This window comes from Cyprinus carpio, chromosome B14 (assembly GCF_018340385.1).
Source record: "Cyprinus carpio isolate SPL01 chromosome B14, ASM1834038v1, whole genome shotgun sequence".
In the NCBI taxonomy this organism is placed as follows: Eukaryota; Metazoa; Chordata; class Actinopteri; order Cypriniformes; family Cyprinidae; genus Cyprinus; species Cyprinus carpio.
The window spans coordinates 21,965,734-21,982,862 of record NC_056610.1 but is presented as its reverse complement, the minus strand read 5'-3'; the positions used below and the strand labels follow the sequence as shown (position 1 = coordinate 21,982,862).

At 34.5% G+C, this 17,129-nt stretch overlaps 1 protein-coding gene across 4 annotated transcripts in view; it reads left to right on the top strand.

Annotated features, from left to right (window-relative positions):
- The window catches only part of glra1 (glycine receptor, alpha 1), a 52,264-nt gene that overhangs the window by 29,611 nt on the left and 5,524 nt on the right, over window positions 1-17,129 (top strand). For all 4 annotated transcript variants that reach the window (XM_042738592.1, XM_042738593.1, XM_042738591.1 and 1 more), the window contains 4 exons: window positions 454-536; window positions 3,429-3,566; window positions 7,021-7,235; window positions 11,377-11,523. In XM_042738592.1, the coding sequence (XP_042594526.1) occupies window positions 454-536; window positions 3,429-3,566; window positions 7,021-7,235; window positions 11,377-11,523 (583 nt within the window). The remainder of the gene's footprint in view (window positions 1-453; window positions 537-3,428; window positions 3,567-7,020; window positions 7,236-11,376; window positions 11,524-17,129) is intronic.

Genomic DNA, 17,129 nt, shown 5'->3' with positions numbered 1-17,129 from the left:
TAAAACAGGTTTGTTTGTTGATTTAAAAGCAGAAGCTCTGTTCTTTCTTGTAACATATTACATGTTCAGATATTAATACAACAAATATTCTGGGCGCCATTAATATTTTGTGAAAATGATTAAAAATGTTGTTGGTGGCTGGCAACTTAATAAAAAATGCTGGTGAGGAAAGAGTTAAGTATTAAAATCACTAAAACAAATTATTAATAACATTAATACAAATTATAAATGCAATTACTAAAATCACAAAGAAAACTAAAAAATGATGGCTAATTCAAAAGCTTAGTAAATACCATAATGTTATATAATAATACTAAAACTAAAATACTGATTGGGTGAAGTTTTCCTTTAAATTTGAACGGTTTAACCAGTGAAAAAGGAGGAAAGTAAGAGCTGTCTAATTTGATCTGTGGTGGAGTTTGTTGCTGACGGCGGTTCTGTTGTTGTTCTCAGAATAACACTGATTCTGGCCTGCCCCATGGACCTGAAGAATTTCCCTATGGATGTGCAGACCTGTATAATGCAGCTGGAGAGCTGTAAGTATGCCCTGATCCTTTCAGCCAGATGGAGAGGATTTATTCAGTGGTGCAGTGATGGATGTTGTACTGGCTGGCACCAGCAGATGAAGAGCGTAGTGATTTAAGACCGCCTTCAAGTAGATTCAGCAGTCAGCAGAGAGACGCTTCCAGCACAAGCCAGCGCTGGCCCTTCCTGCCTTTACAGTTCTCTGTTATTTACTATTGATTCTCAAATTTGCCAAATTATAGCGTGTTTCTGGAGGGGAAACTTTGTTTGATTGAAGCTTTTAGAAAATTGTGATTACCAGGAGTGACATGACAGATGTGGCAGGGTTTTTTGTTGAGAGGGAAAGAATTTTGGAGTGGGTTATGTAATATTTCAACAAATTTCTCCCATTAAAATGTTTTCTACATGTCAAGCTGGCAAATGCACTAGATTTGATTATGGTCTGTGCGATTTATTTTTCACATTTTGCTGTTAAATGTTGATTTTTCATCATTGCTGGGTAGTGTAATCTGGATTAGGTAGTCAGATTTCAAAAATGAACAACTTGTAATTAGTGTATATGCGACCCTGGACCACAAAACCAGTTTTGTTTTTAAATTTTTCGAAATTGAGATTTATACATCATCTGAAAGCTGAATAAATAAGCCTTCTATTGATGTATGGTTTGTTAGGATAGGACAATATTTGGCCGAGATGCAATTATTTGAAAATCTGGAATCTGAGGAAACAAAAAAATCAAAATACTGAGAAAATCACCTTTAAAGTTGTCCAAATGAAGTTCTTAGCAATGCATATTACTAATCAGAAATTAAGTTGTAATATATTTACGGTAGGAAATTTACGAAAATATCTTCATGGAACATGATCTTTACTTAATATCCTAATGATTTTTGGCATAAAAGAAAAATCGATAATTTTGACCCATCCAATGTTTTTTTGGCTATTGCTACAAATATATCCCAGCGACTTAAAACTGGTTTTGTGCTCCAGGGTCACATATTACATTTTAAAATGCTCATAATCAAATTACAGTTGCTTCTTTATAGATTACATGCCTACATATTCACACAATGGTCATAAATTATTTCTAATTTATAGATTCTACCTATTTCTTGTTTTTATATAAAAATTTTCCTTTATAAAATTCTTACTGTCATCTACTCTTATGTACATGTACACCTGCTGTTATGTACTGTAAATAAATATGCGAACCAAGCTTCTGAATTAGAGGGAAAAGCACCTCTTAAGCAATTAGGCCATGTATGAAACAAATATTTATGCAAGTCACTAAACACTGATTATGTATAGATTAGACTTGTGCCGGTATTCAGTAATGCCATATATCGCGGTAATGAATATGCACGATATTGTTATCGTGGGCACTTCTAAATACCGAGAATAATTATATATTACAAATTATTCAGAATTTGGGATGCATTTTAAGAATACTTTTCCCATCAACTGGTCAAAATGCACAACACCGCTGTATGCTGCTTTAAAGAGCGTGTGAGCTCTGATGTAAACAAGCACGCATGAGAAGCACATGGAGGAACACGTGATAGGGGATATTTTTTTTTTCACATTAAGTGTTTGAAATGAGATGGCGCTAAACTGCAGAAAATGCAGCCCTTACCCTGGAAACCCCCATAAATAAAAGCCGCTGCTACTTTCTAAACGTTTAAATAATATAAAATAATATTTATATATTTCCATAAAGTTTTTCCATTTTAATCTGTACTACAACATGCCCTAGATATTGTCTGAAAGTGTTTTGATTCTTTATTGTTCATTAACACTTTACATTAGGGCTTCATTAGTTAACAAAGTGCCAGTGAAAAATTCTTCTGAACATTCATTAATCTTAGGTATTCCAATATTTAATAACACATTGTTAAAATCGAAAGTTGCAACTGTGTTATTTAATGAGCTAACATGAGCTAAGACTTGTATTTTTTAACAAAGATTAGTAACTTCTGTAGCAAATGTAGCTGTTGCTCTTTGTGAATGTTAATGCATTAACTAAGGTTAACTAATGAGATTTTATTGTAAAATGATACCTATGGGTCTTTAAAGTTCTTTTGCACTTTAATCGGTGTAAAACTTTTAACTTTAAATATATTTTTTGTATTGCTTTATTGTATTAAAATACAGTTATTTTTGTTATAAGAAAAAAGTTATTCAACCTGTTATACTGTATTATGACCACTTTTTTTAAACTTAATTTCAATACCGTGATAATACATTATCAATTAATCGCAACAGGAAAATTTGATACCGGCATATCCCTAGTATAGATCTATGCATAGAACTTGGAAGGCTTTGTGCGTGTAATGTTTTCAAGTGTGTTAATGTTTGTTCATATAATGCAGGGATTCCCAAATGTTTTTTAGCCAAACCCCTTAAAATAAAATATTTACTTGTATTTTAATTTTTTTATTTATTTAATTTAATATTTGATTTTTTTGTTTTCATTTTTTTGGTTGTTGGTTAATTTTAAATTTAGGTAAACAAATAAAATATTAATATTTTTAGTGTTCAAATGTTTAAATGATTTTTATTGTACATTTTTTTTTTTTTTTTTTAATTATTAGCTTTTATCAATTCTCAAAAAATAGAATTCATTGTCTTTATTTTTTTATATCAATATGGTAGGTTTAGTGAGACATTTATAATAAATTAGATAAGTAGTTGATAGAGTAGTTAGTAAGAACATTTTGATATTGTTGTATGTTGTAATTAGTGGAGTACTACAATTTGTAAGTAATCTACCCAGCTGTCTGTGTGTTTAGATCATTTCTCTCAATGTTTGGGGATCCACTAAAATAGATGCAGAATCCATTTTTAGACCTGCACAAATGAAGCTCTTGTTTTACTTATCCATTGTTTCATTGTTCCTCCACTAGTTGGCTACACGATGAACGATCTTATATTCGAGTGGGACGAGAAGGGAGCCGTGCAGGTAGCAGACGGACTGACTTTACCTCAGTTTATATTGAAGGAAGAGAAGGATCTGCGCTACTGCACCAAGCACTACAACACAGGTGAGTGTGATTCATCTGCATGTGAAGCTGTAGTGTTTGTTCAGTTAAATGTGGCCGGACACAAATGCTAATCACTGTTGTTGGATGTATTGTTACAAAGCACTTGGTACCCAAGCAGGTTCAATGAAAGGTTGTGGACCACAGCTCTGCTTCGAATCTTCTTCATGAACTTTCATTTGGGTTAAATACCATCTGTTCAGCCAGTGTTGACTGTCAGGATTTGTTACACTCCAGATAAACTGGAAAATTGCTGAAGGCTGGACTAGTTCAGATCGAAAATAGAAGCAAGCCAAAACAGCAGGGACAGTAAGAGCAGACTGCCAGACTGTCTTTTTATCTTGAATTATTATCATTGGGATAATGAGAGATTGTGTTTTTGTTTGTTCGATAAAGTTTCATTGAATATACTTTCGTCTTATAACATTAGGCTATTTTTAAAGTAGGTCACATTTATCTGAAATCATGATAAACGGGCTTACGAAGCAACAGAACTTGTAAGGGTTAAAAAGGTTACTGTATTATGTTACAATTACATTAAGCATTATTAGATTAATGTTGCATTTAGTAAAAAGTATGTATAGATAAAAAATAATTGTACTATCCCAAATATTCATAGCATTGATGCTCAGTCATAAAACACAAGCAGAATGAAATTTAAATATTTAAATATAAATGACCTCTTTAAATTGAATTCTCTCAAGAACTAAACAATTACATATTTTACGACGTGTATAGCAAGCAATTACAGACAACCTGAGATATTAAATAAATCATGAAAGATATTTCATAATGGAGGAAAATATATGTTAATATAGATTTCATCTCCCTATTTTTTGGGTTTGTATGTTTGTTTATTTTTCATCCTTTTTGTTTTTGTTTCTTTAAAAATATGTATGGGAAAAAATTATAAACTTGAATATCAATTTGAATAGGAACTTCCTAATGAAACAATTAAAATAAAAAAAAATTGATTAAAATTTTAAAGAGTTACTTGAAATCATTTGAATAGACTCTTGCTAATTAAAAATGTTAACACTTTACAATTTGCATTTATTAATCTTAACTGTTAATTTTATCATTACTAATACATTATTAAAATCAAACGTTGTATCTGTTAATATTATTGAATGGACCTGAGCTGACATGAAAAAATTATGAATAGTTGTATTTTTATTAACTAACATTAACAAAGATTCATAAATATTGTAACAAATGTATTGCTCATTGTTTGCTAATGTTAGTTAATGCATTTTCTAATGTTCATGAATAGGACCTTATTGTAAAGCATTACCATACATTTAAAGTTTAAAAATGAAATGTAAAAACGATTTATTTATAAAAAGAAAATGATTTGAAATTGTTTGAGGTTCTTGCTAATAAACAAAATTTTTAAAAATTCTGCTATAAATCACTTTGCTCTTGTCTGTATTTGTATATATGACCATGAGGTAATCCAGAACAAAGGAATACCAGTCAGAATTCATTACTTTAATAAGGCTCAATATTTGCACAATTTTTTCTCTCTCTCTTTCTCTCACTCTTGTCTGAGCTGCATCTCATATGCAGAAACAGGTCATATTTCTTTGGTTTGCACTTCACCTATCACCTTGGTGTTTGTGCTCATCAAAGTCCATGGAAGACCCTGAAGATGCCCTGATGCTCTGATCATCCCTCACTGTCTCCATCTCTCTCTCTCTCTCTCTCTCTCTCTCTCTCTCTCTCTGAATAGTCGTGGCTCTGGACAGTCGGCCTGTGCTGTACATGTGCTCTGCTGCTCCCCAGTCAAGCATTAACCAGAAATTAAAGTGTCGTTTTTCTCAGATTTATTAATGGCAATCTATTTTGATTTGCAGAGCAGGCCTAAGCTCTGCAGTCCAGCCTCCTCTCAGTTTGTCTTCCTCATTCGATTGCATCCTCCAAGCCCCTTGGGAGAAATAGATACTGATGTGCTTTTAATTTTAGAGCTGCTCAGTTGCATCTCTCCTGTTTCTCACTTGGCTGTTAACGATCAACAAAGATCGCAGTCCAAATGAAGTGTTTGCTCTCTGTGTTTGAGCTTCTGTTTGAGTCAATACCTCTGTTTGCTTTTTATACTAGCATTTTTCTTTGTCTTTATTTATATTCATAAATGCAACAGTGTAGTCAATACATAATATTCCCAGGGGTAAGGGAATGATCTAGAGGTTTATGCTGCATCAGCTCAATAACAACTGTGAAAGCTCAACAATCCCAGTTCAGCTGAGTAAATGCTGGAAGTTAAATGAACCTTGGCCTTGACATTTTCAGCTCAGCTGTCTAGTTATAATGTGGGAACATGGAAGCGTCATGGTCCTTCGAAACTAAGAAAGGGATTTGACAATTTTGGTTACAGTTCCTGTTCCTTATAGCAGTTCTGGATCCTTAATGGATCCATTTTTGAGGACTTTGACAATTCTGGTTCCATTTCCGATTCTTGGTTAGCAGATCCTAAATAGTTCCTACTTTTTTGTAAATTGGAATTGCATTGCAATTGTAATCATATTTTGCATTTGTAAATTTCAGTTCTATTGCTGCATGGTTAGATAATTCTAATAATAAATACATTTTTAACTGTTCTTCCAAAATTTGTTTACATAGACTTTTTTTTACTGATTTTTGCAGGTTTGTTTATTTATTGGTTTATTTTTTAGGTGGCATAAATACTAAAGCAATACTAAACAAACCAAAATGTCATGTTTAATTTATTTATTTTTATGTTTCCAATTCCTGGTTAGCAGTTCCTGTTCCTTAATAGTTCATGTTCTTGAATATTAAAGGAAGAAATACAATTCTAATTCCAAATAATTAGATCATTTTAGTAATAAATATTTTAAACAATTCTTCCAAAATGAGTTTACAAAGACTTTTAATGACTTTGATGATTTTTAATGACTTTTTAATGATTGATTAATGTGGCATAAATGCTAAACATCCAATACTAATCCAAAATGTAAAAACATTTAATTAATTTATTTTTACGTGTTGTTTTTGTTATGTAAATTTGATGTTTATTTGAATGTTTTTTGTGTCTTTAGATGCTTTTAATGTGTGAGCTGGGCCATGTCTGTAAGCTGTATATATTTGATTCACAAAATACTTGATTCACAAGAGTCATTTGTTTAGGAATAAGACTGCTCTAGTTGCCAAGTATACATTCAATTTTCTAAGTCATTCGTTCTGTAATTGGACTTTACTAGTCTTGCTCTCTGATTTGCTTTATAGATTCAGTATCTGTATTTTAGTTTGGGAAACAGTTAATAGAATCAAACATCATTTGATTTTCATCATTTGGTATTTGGGAATCATTTCTGAAAAAGAACCACTTCTCGCTTCCCAGTCCTATTTAAAGCCTGTTTTAAACCTGCAGTGACAAAACTCTAGAGGATCAAATGAAACATGAGTTGACAATAAAATCTGCATGCTGTTTGTGTTTCAGGGAAGTTCACCTGCATAGAGGCTCGTTTCCACCTGGAGAGACAGATGGGCTATTATCTGATCCAGATGTACATTCCCAGTCTCCTGATCGTCATTTTGTCTTGGGTGTCCTTCTGGATCAACATGGACGCTGCCCCTGCCCGTGTAGGCTTGGGCATCACTACTGTGCTGACCATGACCACCCAGAGCTCAGGATCTAGAGCTTCTCTTCCCAAGGTCAGTTGGGTATCTGTCATGCTCATCCCAACAATAAAAATCCCTGATGGTGTAGCATTCACTCAACATGTTACGAAACATATTATTGATTATATTACTGCAGTGTGTCAAGGGCTTTACTAGACTTAGTCACTGTCTACATAAACATCATCCTGACCATGCTGGAACCTCAGATAGTTTTAAGACATGAGATGCTCTTAATTTGTAGCAGCTTTGTTAACAGTCACACATGTGCTAGAAAGTGGCAGTGTCACAAGCATCTTTGTATCTGCCCACACGGATCTGGATAAGTAGGGCTGCACTATTAATTGAAATAAAACTGAACATGGCTTAGTGCGATTATCAAATCATGAAGGCTAGTTAAATAAATATATGCACTGCAGAGTCTGTTTTTTTTTCAGTAAATGCTGCTCCACACAAACTCCATCTCTGTATCTGCTCTGCGTTAGGGTCATTTTAATGTGCATTTGCAACATGTGCCAAGCGTCTTCACTTGTAATAAGAAGCACTAATCTAGAGACCTGCGCAGGACGGATTTTTCAGTCCGACATTTATGTTTTGTCCCACTCCGGCCAGCAAAAGCCGCATAAAAGTAATCTATATAGATTTTTTTAAATATATCGAATAAATTTACATTAAGTGGTTCTGTAGAATCTCCTAAGCACCACACCACATCCCAGCATAAACGCTTCCGATAAAATATTTGTTATAACATCAACGTTCACAAACCACTGTTAACAGAAAAGCAAGCATGGGCTGCTGCATGCATTGTTTGGAATGGCAGACTGCCAGCAAACAGCACTCCCTTTTTTATCACTAAAAGCTCACATGTCAGTTCATCACGATCTTATAAAACTGTTATAACACAACGAACATATGCACAATGAATCTTTCACAATGTCTACACTTTGTGTGTTAAAATGAGAGGATTCGTGACCACGCTAATTTCCACACTGCTGTGAGTGGATTCTAACTTAATCACCTGTGATTGGCCATTGTGTTCCAGAAATCAATAGCTATGCCTGTGATTGGCTACATTGTGCAACACTTTAAATACATGTTATAAATAGAAACTCTGCCTAGCTTGCGCATATTAATCATTTTAATGTTAATATTATTTGTTCTTTTTGCTTTACCGCAACAGCTAAATTACAATTTGTGCAATGTACAAACAAGCACAGAAAATCTAGATAAAAAAAAAAACAAAAAAAAAAACAGGCATTTTAAATCGATCACATTTTTTATCAGGGGAAAAAAAACACAATTTGTTTTTTTTTTGTTTTTTTTTTGGTCCTTATTTTATGTTTTATGTCATGACCTTGATGCTCAAATATGATGTCGAGGTGAACTTGGTTTTGATAGACAGCCATTCAATTTATAATTTATAAACATATTTTGTTATACATTTTTTTTTTTTACAAGGCTACTGCAGAATTCCCACTGTAGGATTGAATTTGTTGTAAATAATGTTTATTACAAGATGTGCAGTACCAAAGGGCTGTTTGTTAGAGACATGCCTCTAAAAATAAAAAATCCTTGCCATTCATGAAGAATAATCAAGTCCGTTTTGTACCTATTTAGCCTGCGGCACTGGGATGGCCAGCACGTGGCTGTACAGCTGATTGTTTATTCATTAATGCTTTGCACTGATAGCTGTTTGTGTTGATGATTTTTCAATGACCTGCTATTATTGGCCATTTATTTATTTAAATACAGCTTATTTCATAATTTAATTCTGAAAGGGTTCTGTGTTTGGTGTGGCTGTTGACAAATAATTACTTTCTAACAGAATAGAAATTGTCCATCATTTCCAAATCTCTCTTTGTGACCTTGAATGCACTTCTTCAGCCTGCTGTAGTACATTGTACACAAGGATTTTCAGATCCTACATGCTGCGTTATGATGAGACAGGATAGTGCTGTAGTTTGACATGTTGATCATCATTTACAAACATCATGATTTGGCACATACACTGTTCAGGTTAAAATAGGTTGTCATGCCTTACATAAAATTTTCTAGCATGGATTTATTAAAATAAAAGAGGATTGTATAAGTATGTCCTGCAATATTATTCCCAGTTTTGATATTCGGCAGGTGGTTTTTGAGTCAGACATGCTTCTTGTTGCAACAGGGGTGGACGATATTGTGATCGATCTTTAAGATGTCCATGATCTACTTTTCAAGCAACTTGTGGAGTTTGTGATCTTTTATATCCTGTAATAATGTTTAAAATTGTGGAGTTTGTGATCTTTTATATCCTGTAATAATGTTAAAAAAAGCTTCACCTAGTAGCAGAGAGTAAATTTAAGGGTGATGCATTTGAAAAACAAAATCAGCATAAGCTAGCAGTATGGCTGTGCGATGGATCAGAATTTAGTTTGTTTCGATTTTGATAGAACAATTATTCTGCTGCAACCAATTCCTTTCATTAAAACCAGTGCTCCTCTTCTTAAAAGCCTAAACGTAACGTCAAAATCGGTCAAATCATATAACGTGACTGTTATTAAAAGCACGTTATTATTACTTTCCTACAATGCCTGTGATTAAAGCGCCGTTTGTGTACAGGTGTTAACGGGGAACCAATATATTTCTGCCATTCCACAAGCTTCACCTAGTAGCAGAGAATATTTTTGCATTTTCAAAAGCTTCACCTAGTAGCAGAGAGTAAATTTAAGTGATGTTTTTACGCAGCAAATACACAGAGTTGTAAATGTGAAAGAAGCTAATGTGCCTTCTAAAAATCGAAACAATTAAAGGGATAGTTCACCTGCCAAAAATGAAAATTACCCCATAATTTACTCACCCTCAAGGGTGTATATGACTTTCTTCTTTCAGAGAAATCCAATCGGAGTCATATTTTAAAATGTCCTGGCTCTTCCATGCTTTATAATAGGAATAAAGGCCTCCTGTAGTGAATTGATGCATTTTTATAAGAAAAATATACACGTGTTCACAATAAAATGCTGTTTCGGTGGATGACATAAGACGTCGACGTACCACCTCTTGGAATATTTTTTTCTATTTTTGTTTTGAAAATATTTTTGATTGACATTTTGACTCCTATCTAATCTTCTGTTTTTATTTTTTTAGGTAGTTAAATTAATTTTGGGATACCAAAATCTGAAGACTGCCTGTCCGAAGGACTACCTGGGATTTTGAAATATTTTGCGCCCTGGTTTTAAAGTTTTTTTTTCATTACAATTTTGACAACTTATTGTTTAATGCAATACTGTGTTGTGTGTAAATTGTACAAACAGATACTTCCATATCCCATCTGGATATTCCCAATAGATCTCAAAATTGGGAAGATCGCGATTCAGATCGTGATTTTGTGTTGTAAGATTGTGATATGATATTTTTGGCAGATCGTCTACCGCTATGTTGCAGTAATGATTATGCATGTTTTTAATGTCAACACTCAACCCATGTCATTGTATTTCTGTACCTGCCCTATATCCAGCTACATTTATCTACACAGCTTTGTCTTTTGGCTAAGACTCAAAAGACTATTAGGTTTTGATAGTAGGTGTTATTGATGGAAATATTTCCAAAGGTTTCAATTAAGGCAGGAGAAATGTTTCAGTAGGAGCATCTGAGATTAGCGGTGAGGATCAGAGTGGAGTATTTCATCAGCGCTGTCTCAGCCCAGCGCGCCCCCAACAATGCTTTGTGAACCATGCGCTCTGTAATGCCACCTAAACTCCACAACCTCTTTGGTCACTGGCTTGTCAAATAAAGCGAGTCTCAGCCAAGCAGTCGGGCCGGCAGCCGAGCTCTTTTCCAGGCCAAAGCAGCAGCTCTCAGCGCGCACTTCAATCGGGCCACATTCTGACGCCGATCACACTCTGAAAAAAACCTGCATAGAGACTCAGCTGCTGTGCTGCTGAGCCAAAATTATTAAAATTGACATATTTTATTCATTAACACTTTGATCCCCAGTCTCAGACTGGGTAGAATAGTCCTTTTAGCTCTCTGGATTTCAGATGAAAGGTATTCTTCCCTATAATGGGCATATTTTACGACTTTCTCAACTGGAAAGTTTTGAGCACTTGAGCTAAGCGAGTGAGCTTTCAGCCAGGCGGTGATTCAGAGTTGTTCTTCGTTGCTCGTCGCCAATCCTGTTGCTTTCGTCTCGCTGCAGGTCTCGTATGTGAAAGCCATTGACATTTGGATGGCAGTGTGCCTTCTTTTTGTCTTCTCTGCTCTGCTGGAGTATGCGGCCGTCAACTTCATTGCACGCCAACACAAGGAGCTGCTGCGCTTCCAGAGGAGGAGAAGGCATCTTAAGGTGAGCCCTACAGTCCAAACACACTTCATCTATAAGCCCTGACCCACTGTGATGAATATTCACCGTGCTGGGGATTCAAACCTTCAATGTTCTCATGGTTGCATTCGGAGGTACAGAATACAGTAAATATTTCATCAGGGCATCGAAGAGCAGAGTCTGATGAAAAATAGCATGGTGCCACATTCAGGGCTTTCAAAACTTGGCCTTCAACAATGCGTTATTGCAGACAAAAATAAAAATCACACCCTGGATTTACTAGTGTACCAATCAAACTAGTGTCCTTAAGAGGGATGCTTCGGAGTCTGCAGAAAAGTATGGAGAATAAAACAAATATGACAAATATTATTCCTAACCTATTTATTAAATATGTTTAACACATTTAATGAATTTGATAAATATTGCTGAAAATAAATATGAAAATGTTTTTTTTTATATCATTTAATGAATTTGATAAATATTGCTGAAAATAAATATGAAAATGTTTTTTTTTATATAATTTGCCTTAATAAAAATAATAATATAAAGTACTATTTATTTTCAGAAAAACATTGTCTTTTTAATGCTTATTTAGTGATTAAAATTTTTGTAAATAGTGGTTATATTGTGAAATATTATTACTGTTTAAAATAAATGTTTTCCTTTTGAATATTACAAAATGTCATTTTTTTCCTATGATGCAAAGCTGAATCTTCAGTGTCACATGATCCGTCAGAAATCATTCAGATATGCTGATTTGCTGCTCAAGAAACATTTCTTATTATTATTAATGCTAAAAACTTGCTAAATAGAAAGTTACAGGATTTTTTGTAACATTATAAATGCATTTACTGTCACTTTTGATCGGTTTATGCATCTTTTTTTCATTTATATAAAATGAAATCTTACTAAGCCCAAACTTTTGAATGGTAGTATATAGCCATTATGTTTTAATAAACCGCTCTTCCATAAGAGTGTCATCATATTTGGAGGTTCTGGTTTGATCTTCTCTCCTGACTTTAGCATGCTAAGACTGAAACCAGTAATGCGAGTTGAAACATCAGTGCTCCTTCCATTCATAGAGTAATGTGAGTTGGCATGGAGAAATCTTTCAAGTGGCTGAGAAAGCTCAGAATAAATCCCGAATCCCACTGTTGTAATCCTCACTTTGCCTCTGGGCTGCATGTAATAGGTACAGTGAGATTAGTCTCTGGTTCTCTTAGCCCCATACAGGTAAATCCACAGAGACAGTCTACACAGCCCTCACTGATAGCAGTCCTTCCACCATCCAGACGCCAAGGGCAAATAGTGTAAACTGCAAATCCAGCTGTTCAGTATAAATACCACAGATTCCCATCCAACAGATGCCCAACCCAAGCAGCTAGTGTTTGGATGGTTAGTGTGGTGCATTTAGCTTCTGCTGATGGGGACAAAAATCATCTTTGTCCATTGACATAATTGTGAAATAGCTGTTTATTCAGGCAAAATATACATTCCTAAACCGCATATACTAGCGTTAAAAAGTTTGAGGTCAAAATACTTAACAGTAATATTGTGAAATATTATAACCATTTAAAATAAATGATTTCTATTTGAATATATTGTAAAATGTAATTTATTCCTGTGATGCAAAGCTGAATTTTTGAATTGAATGGCAGTGTATATTGCAACAATTTTATTGTTATATATTTATTCTCCATTTCAAGCTCTTGAGAACAAAAATAATGACAGACTATTTCTCCATTTTGTGTTTGACATCATGGCTTTGGATAGTCGCTAAAGGGAACGCTCGCATGACCATGACTGCATGCTTAAATATTAGTGTGTATATGCAGTGTTTTCATTTGAGCAGGCGCAGCACAGCAGTAGGTTTGCTGCATTATCATTATCACCCCCTGGTTAATGAAACTCCCCGGCCACAGTGATCCACGGCTGGGGTTCAGCCCTTCATTCTGCCTCACTGGGGCTATCAGTCAGTGCCTGCTCTCTGCACTGCAGCCCGGAGCTGTCACCTCCCTGCACTACACAATAAAACAACTCCCCGGCATTACCACAGGAGCTTATCGACCTCCCCCTCCTCCTCCTCCTGCATGTGCCTCTGAGAGGCGGCAGCTGGCATCCCCCTGCTGGACAGCACAGAGATGTGTGCTCTTCAGTGAAGGGACTGGTCCCAGAGGAAGCTTGTGTTAAACATACCTGAATATTTATATATATATATATATATATATATATATATATATATATATATATATATATATATATATATATATATATTTGTGTTAAACATACCTGTTGTTGAAACTGATATAGAAATGAAATATAGAGTCCGTGAAGGTAGTGCACATTGGGCATAGTAAAGTGTCCGTAGAGTGCAATAGTTGGGTTCTGGATATAAAAAATCCCATTCATTTTCTCTATAGAGGAATTGATTTTAACGTTAACTTGTAAACCATCAAAGACAGACCTACTGTGAGCTACAAGCTTTTTAATCAATGGTATATGCTTTTGTTGAAGCCATCAGTCTGCATTATTTCAACGTTTTTTAAATAATAATGTTCAACCATAGAATTTTTGGTAAAAAAATTTAATTATCCGTGATAATTTCACCAAACAGAGAATAGCAAAACAAGCAAAAAAAAAAAACACCCGCCGACTTCTGGCACTCAAAATGCTTAAATATTTGTGTACATGCATATTTTGCAATAAATGTAAAATATGTTGTTTCTTTATATATAGCCAACATCTTAAAATACATTTTTAAAAATCAATTTATATTCATCCATTGTTTTTAACTCAATTATTCACAGTGATTCATGGGATTGTAGTTCTTTCCCTCATTGTATTTTTGTCCGATTTTCAAATGCAGTTTTACTTCAAATCAAATGTTTCTCTTCGTAGCTAGTTTGTTGATTCATGGCTTATAACTCTATTTTTTATTATTTTTTTAATCCTAATGTAAAAAATGGATGTGAAAGAAATTTCCGAAACCAAAGCCACTGAAAAATTGGACGGACACTGTTACACTTTATTGGATGTGCAGTTCAGAGTCTTTCTGGGAGCAGAAGGTCATTTGAGTAGTTTTAGCCTACCGTTTTATGTGAATTTGAAATTATTACTTTTTTCAGTTATTCATTTTCACCTGCTATATTGAAGAGAAGTATATATATTTGTATGGAGCCTTAGTGTGACTGGAAAATAAACCCTGGGTGCTCTTACTCCCAGAAGTCAGCTAATCAGGTTTTACCTCTGAATAACTTCAGCCAATCAGAGCGAATTATGCTAGATCAAGAATAAATAATTCAGAATAATAGCATAGTAGCACATAAAGAAATGACAGAAATAGGAATGGTGTGCTTCTACAAATTTAACTGATGTTCCAGTTTTGTGTGCGAAATGCATCAGTCAATGAACAAAGCCAAAACTGAATTAAAAATGCAAATATAATTTATTATTCTTGCATGCAGAACCTTTAGGGTTCAAATGAAAAAGCAAGCTCACTTCCCAGTGTTTAATCTTAAAAATGTATTACTCAGGAACAAGTTCATTTGCATAAATAGACTGTAATTTAGCTCTCATTCTTTAATAAAAATGTACTTTTATGCTGTTTGACTAATAGATTATTTGCTGGAACCTGTCCAGTTTATTGCTTCACCGCGTGGCACTGTACCAGACTGCATGGCCTGGCAGAGCTGTGTTAATAACTGGGTGAAGCAATGCGACCTCTGGACTGCAGATGTCTTTGCTTTGCCTAACAATGACAAGAGCGTATTAGTGAGCAGCCTATTGATGGAGAGTAATCACCTCGTTAGGGCTGATTGTGATGCAGGGTGGATCACTAAGAGAACTGAACGCTGCAGCTGCTGTTCATACGAGGGGAGATTGTCTATGCAAATAAGCACGAGCAGAAGTAAACCACTGTCACTCGTCTGGCTGGGATGTTAAAGGTGCAGAGTGAGGCTGATTTGTCTTGTGTTATTCGGTTTGGTGCAGCCTGAATTATAGTGCAGCTCAGTGTGCTGGAGTGTTTAATAGAGCCAGAGGTGTTGAGTGGACTTGGCACTGGACTGTAGTGTGCTGCAAAGTACTGCAGTCTTCTGTTGTTGCTTATTACGCCACTCTCTGGAATACTTGATTACTATTGGTCAGTCAGATAATACAAAAGTCAGGCTTTTTTGAATAATGTTTGTTGACCAGGGCAACTTTGTAAAACTGATTGCTCTTTGTATAACTAAATTGTAGTCTGTTACTGATTACAAGTTCCAAGATGAGGGTTGTGGTCTGTAATATAATCTAGATTACTAATTCTAGGGAATGCACTCTGACTACTTTTTGGATTTACTTTTAGATTACTTTTTCACATTGCATTACTCCAGGGTTTCCCAGACTGGGGTAAATGCAAGAACTGCAGGGGTTTTATGTGGTGATGAGCTATGAATTAATTTAAAATGTCGAATTAAATGTAATTTTTACATTGGAAATATTTTATTACCATTAACCAGACTAAATCAGAGTTTAGTAGTGTTTGTCTCAATTATACATGTAGAATTGACTGAGAGGTGCTTTCATTCCCAAATTCAGGAGTATGGATCGTAAATTAATTTATAATTACAATTGCATGGCCTTTCTATATTGTGAATATTCAAAGCTAAATATGACACAAAGTAGAATTTTTTTTAGAAAGGAAAATTTAAAAGGGGGAAAAGGAATAAGGAAGCTTAAAATTATGAATAATTTACTGCCATTTTGTGAATCACTTGTAATGATGTAATCCATAAAAAAGTAACTGTCATCTGATTATGAGAATTTTAAAATGTAACAATCTAATAACAAGTGCTACATTTTTGGAATCTGATTACATAAACCAGAATACATATAATCGGTTACTATCCAACACTGTTTGCTAAAAACAGTAGCTGTGCTTTTGTTCTTTCCCTCAACAGTCGCAATATTAAATATCAATATTTCATGTTTATTTATAGTGATACTGATTGTTAGCCTTGAAAACAGTATTCAAATTAAGTGTAGCATGTCCCATTCTGCTTGTGCTGCAGACATGAGTGACATCTCAATTCATGTGGGCTGTTCAGGAGAGGATTACTTTTCTAAAACGGGTTGAAAAAAATCCCATAGTTACATTAAAGGAGAGACCTGAATCATTTATAAAGACAAAAATAGCACTTTTGGATGATATCTTTTGACTTGTCAGAAAGCAACCGCTCAGAAGAGCCTAAAAACTGTGCAGTCCCATTTAGCCAACTGCTGACAACCATCTTATTGCATTTTTGTAAGAACTCTCTTATCATGTCCGAAATAATTGATGTATTTTATGTGGTAGAATAAAACATGAAAATATCTTGAGCTTGTGTTAACCTCTTATTTGAGGCATTTAACCAAAAACCCATTCAGTAAGATCCATTGATTTTGGATTTTGGGCTCATTCCTGTAGCAACCTCTGATGGGGTAGTAACTTTTGCATGGGCAAGCATCTGCATTTTTTGTTTTGCTTTGTGATAATAAAATGCACAAGGCTAAATGCATAGCTCTATTAATACAAAAGGAAAGTGTTAATTTAGTAAGCATATTTAGAATCAGTGCTTGGCCTGAAATGTCGCTCTTGAGCCAGCAGTTCT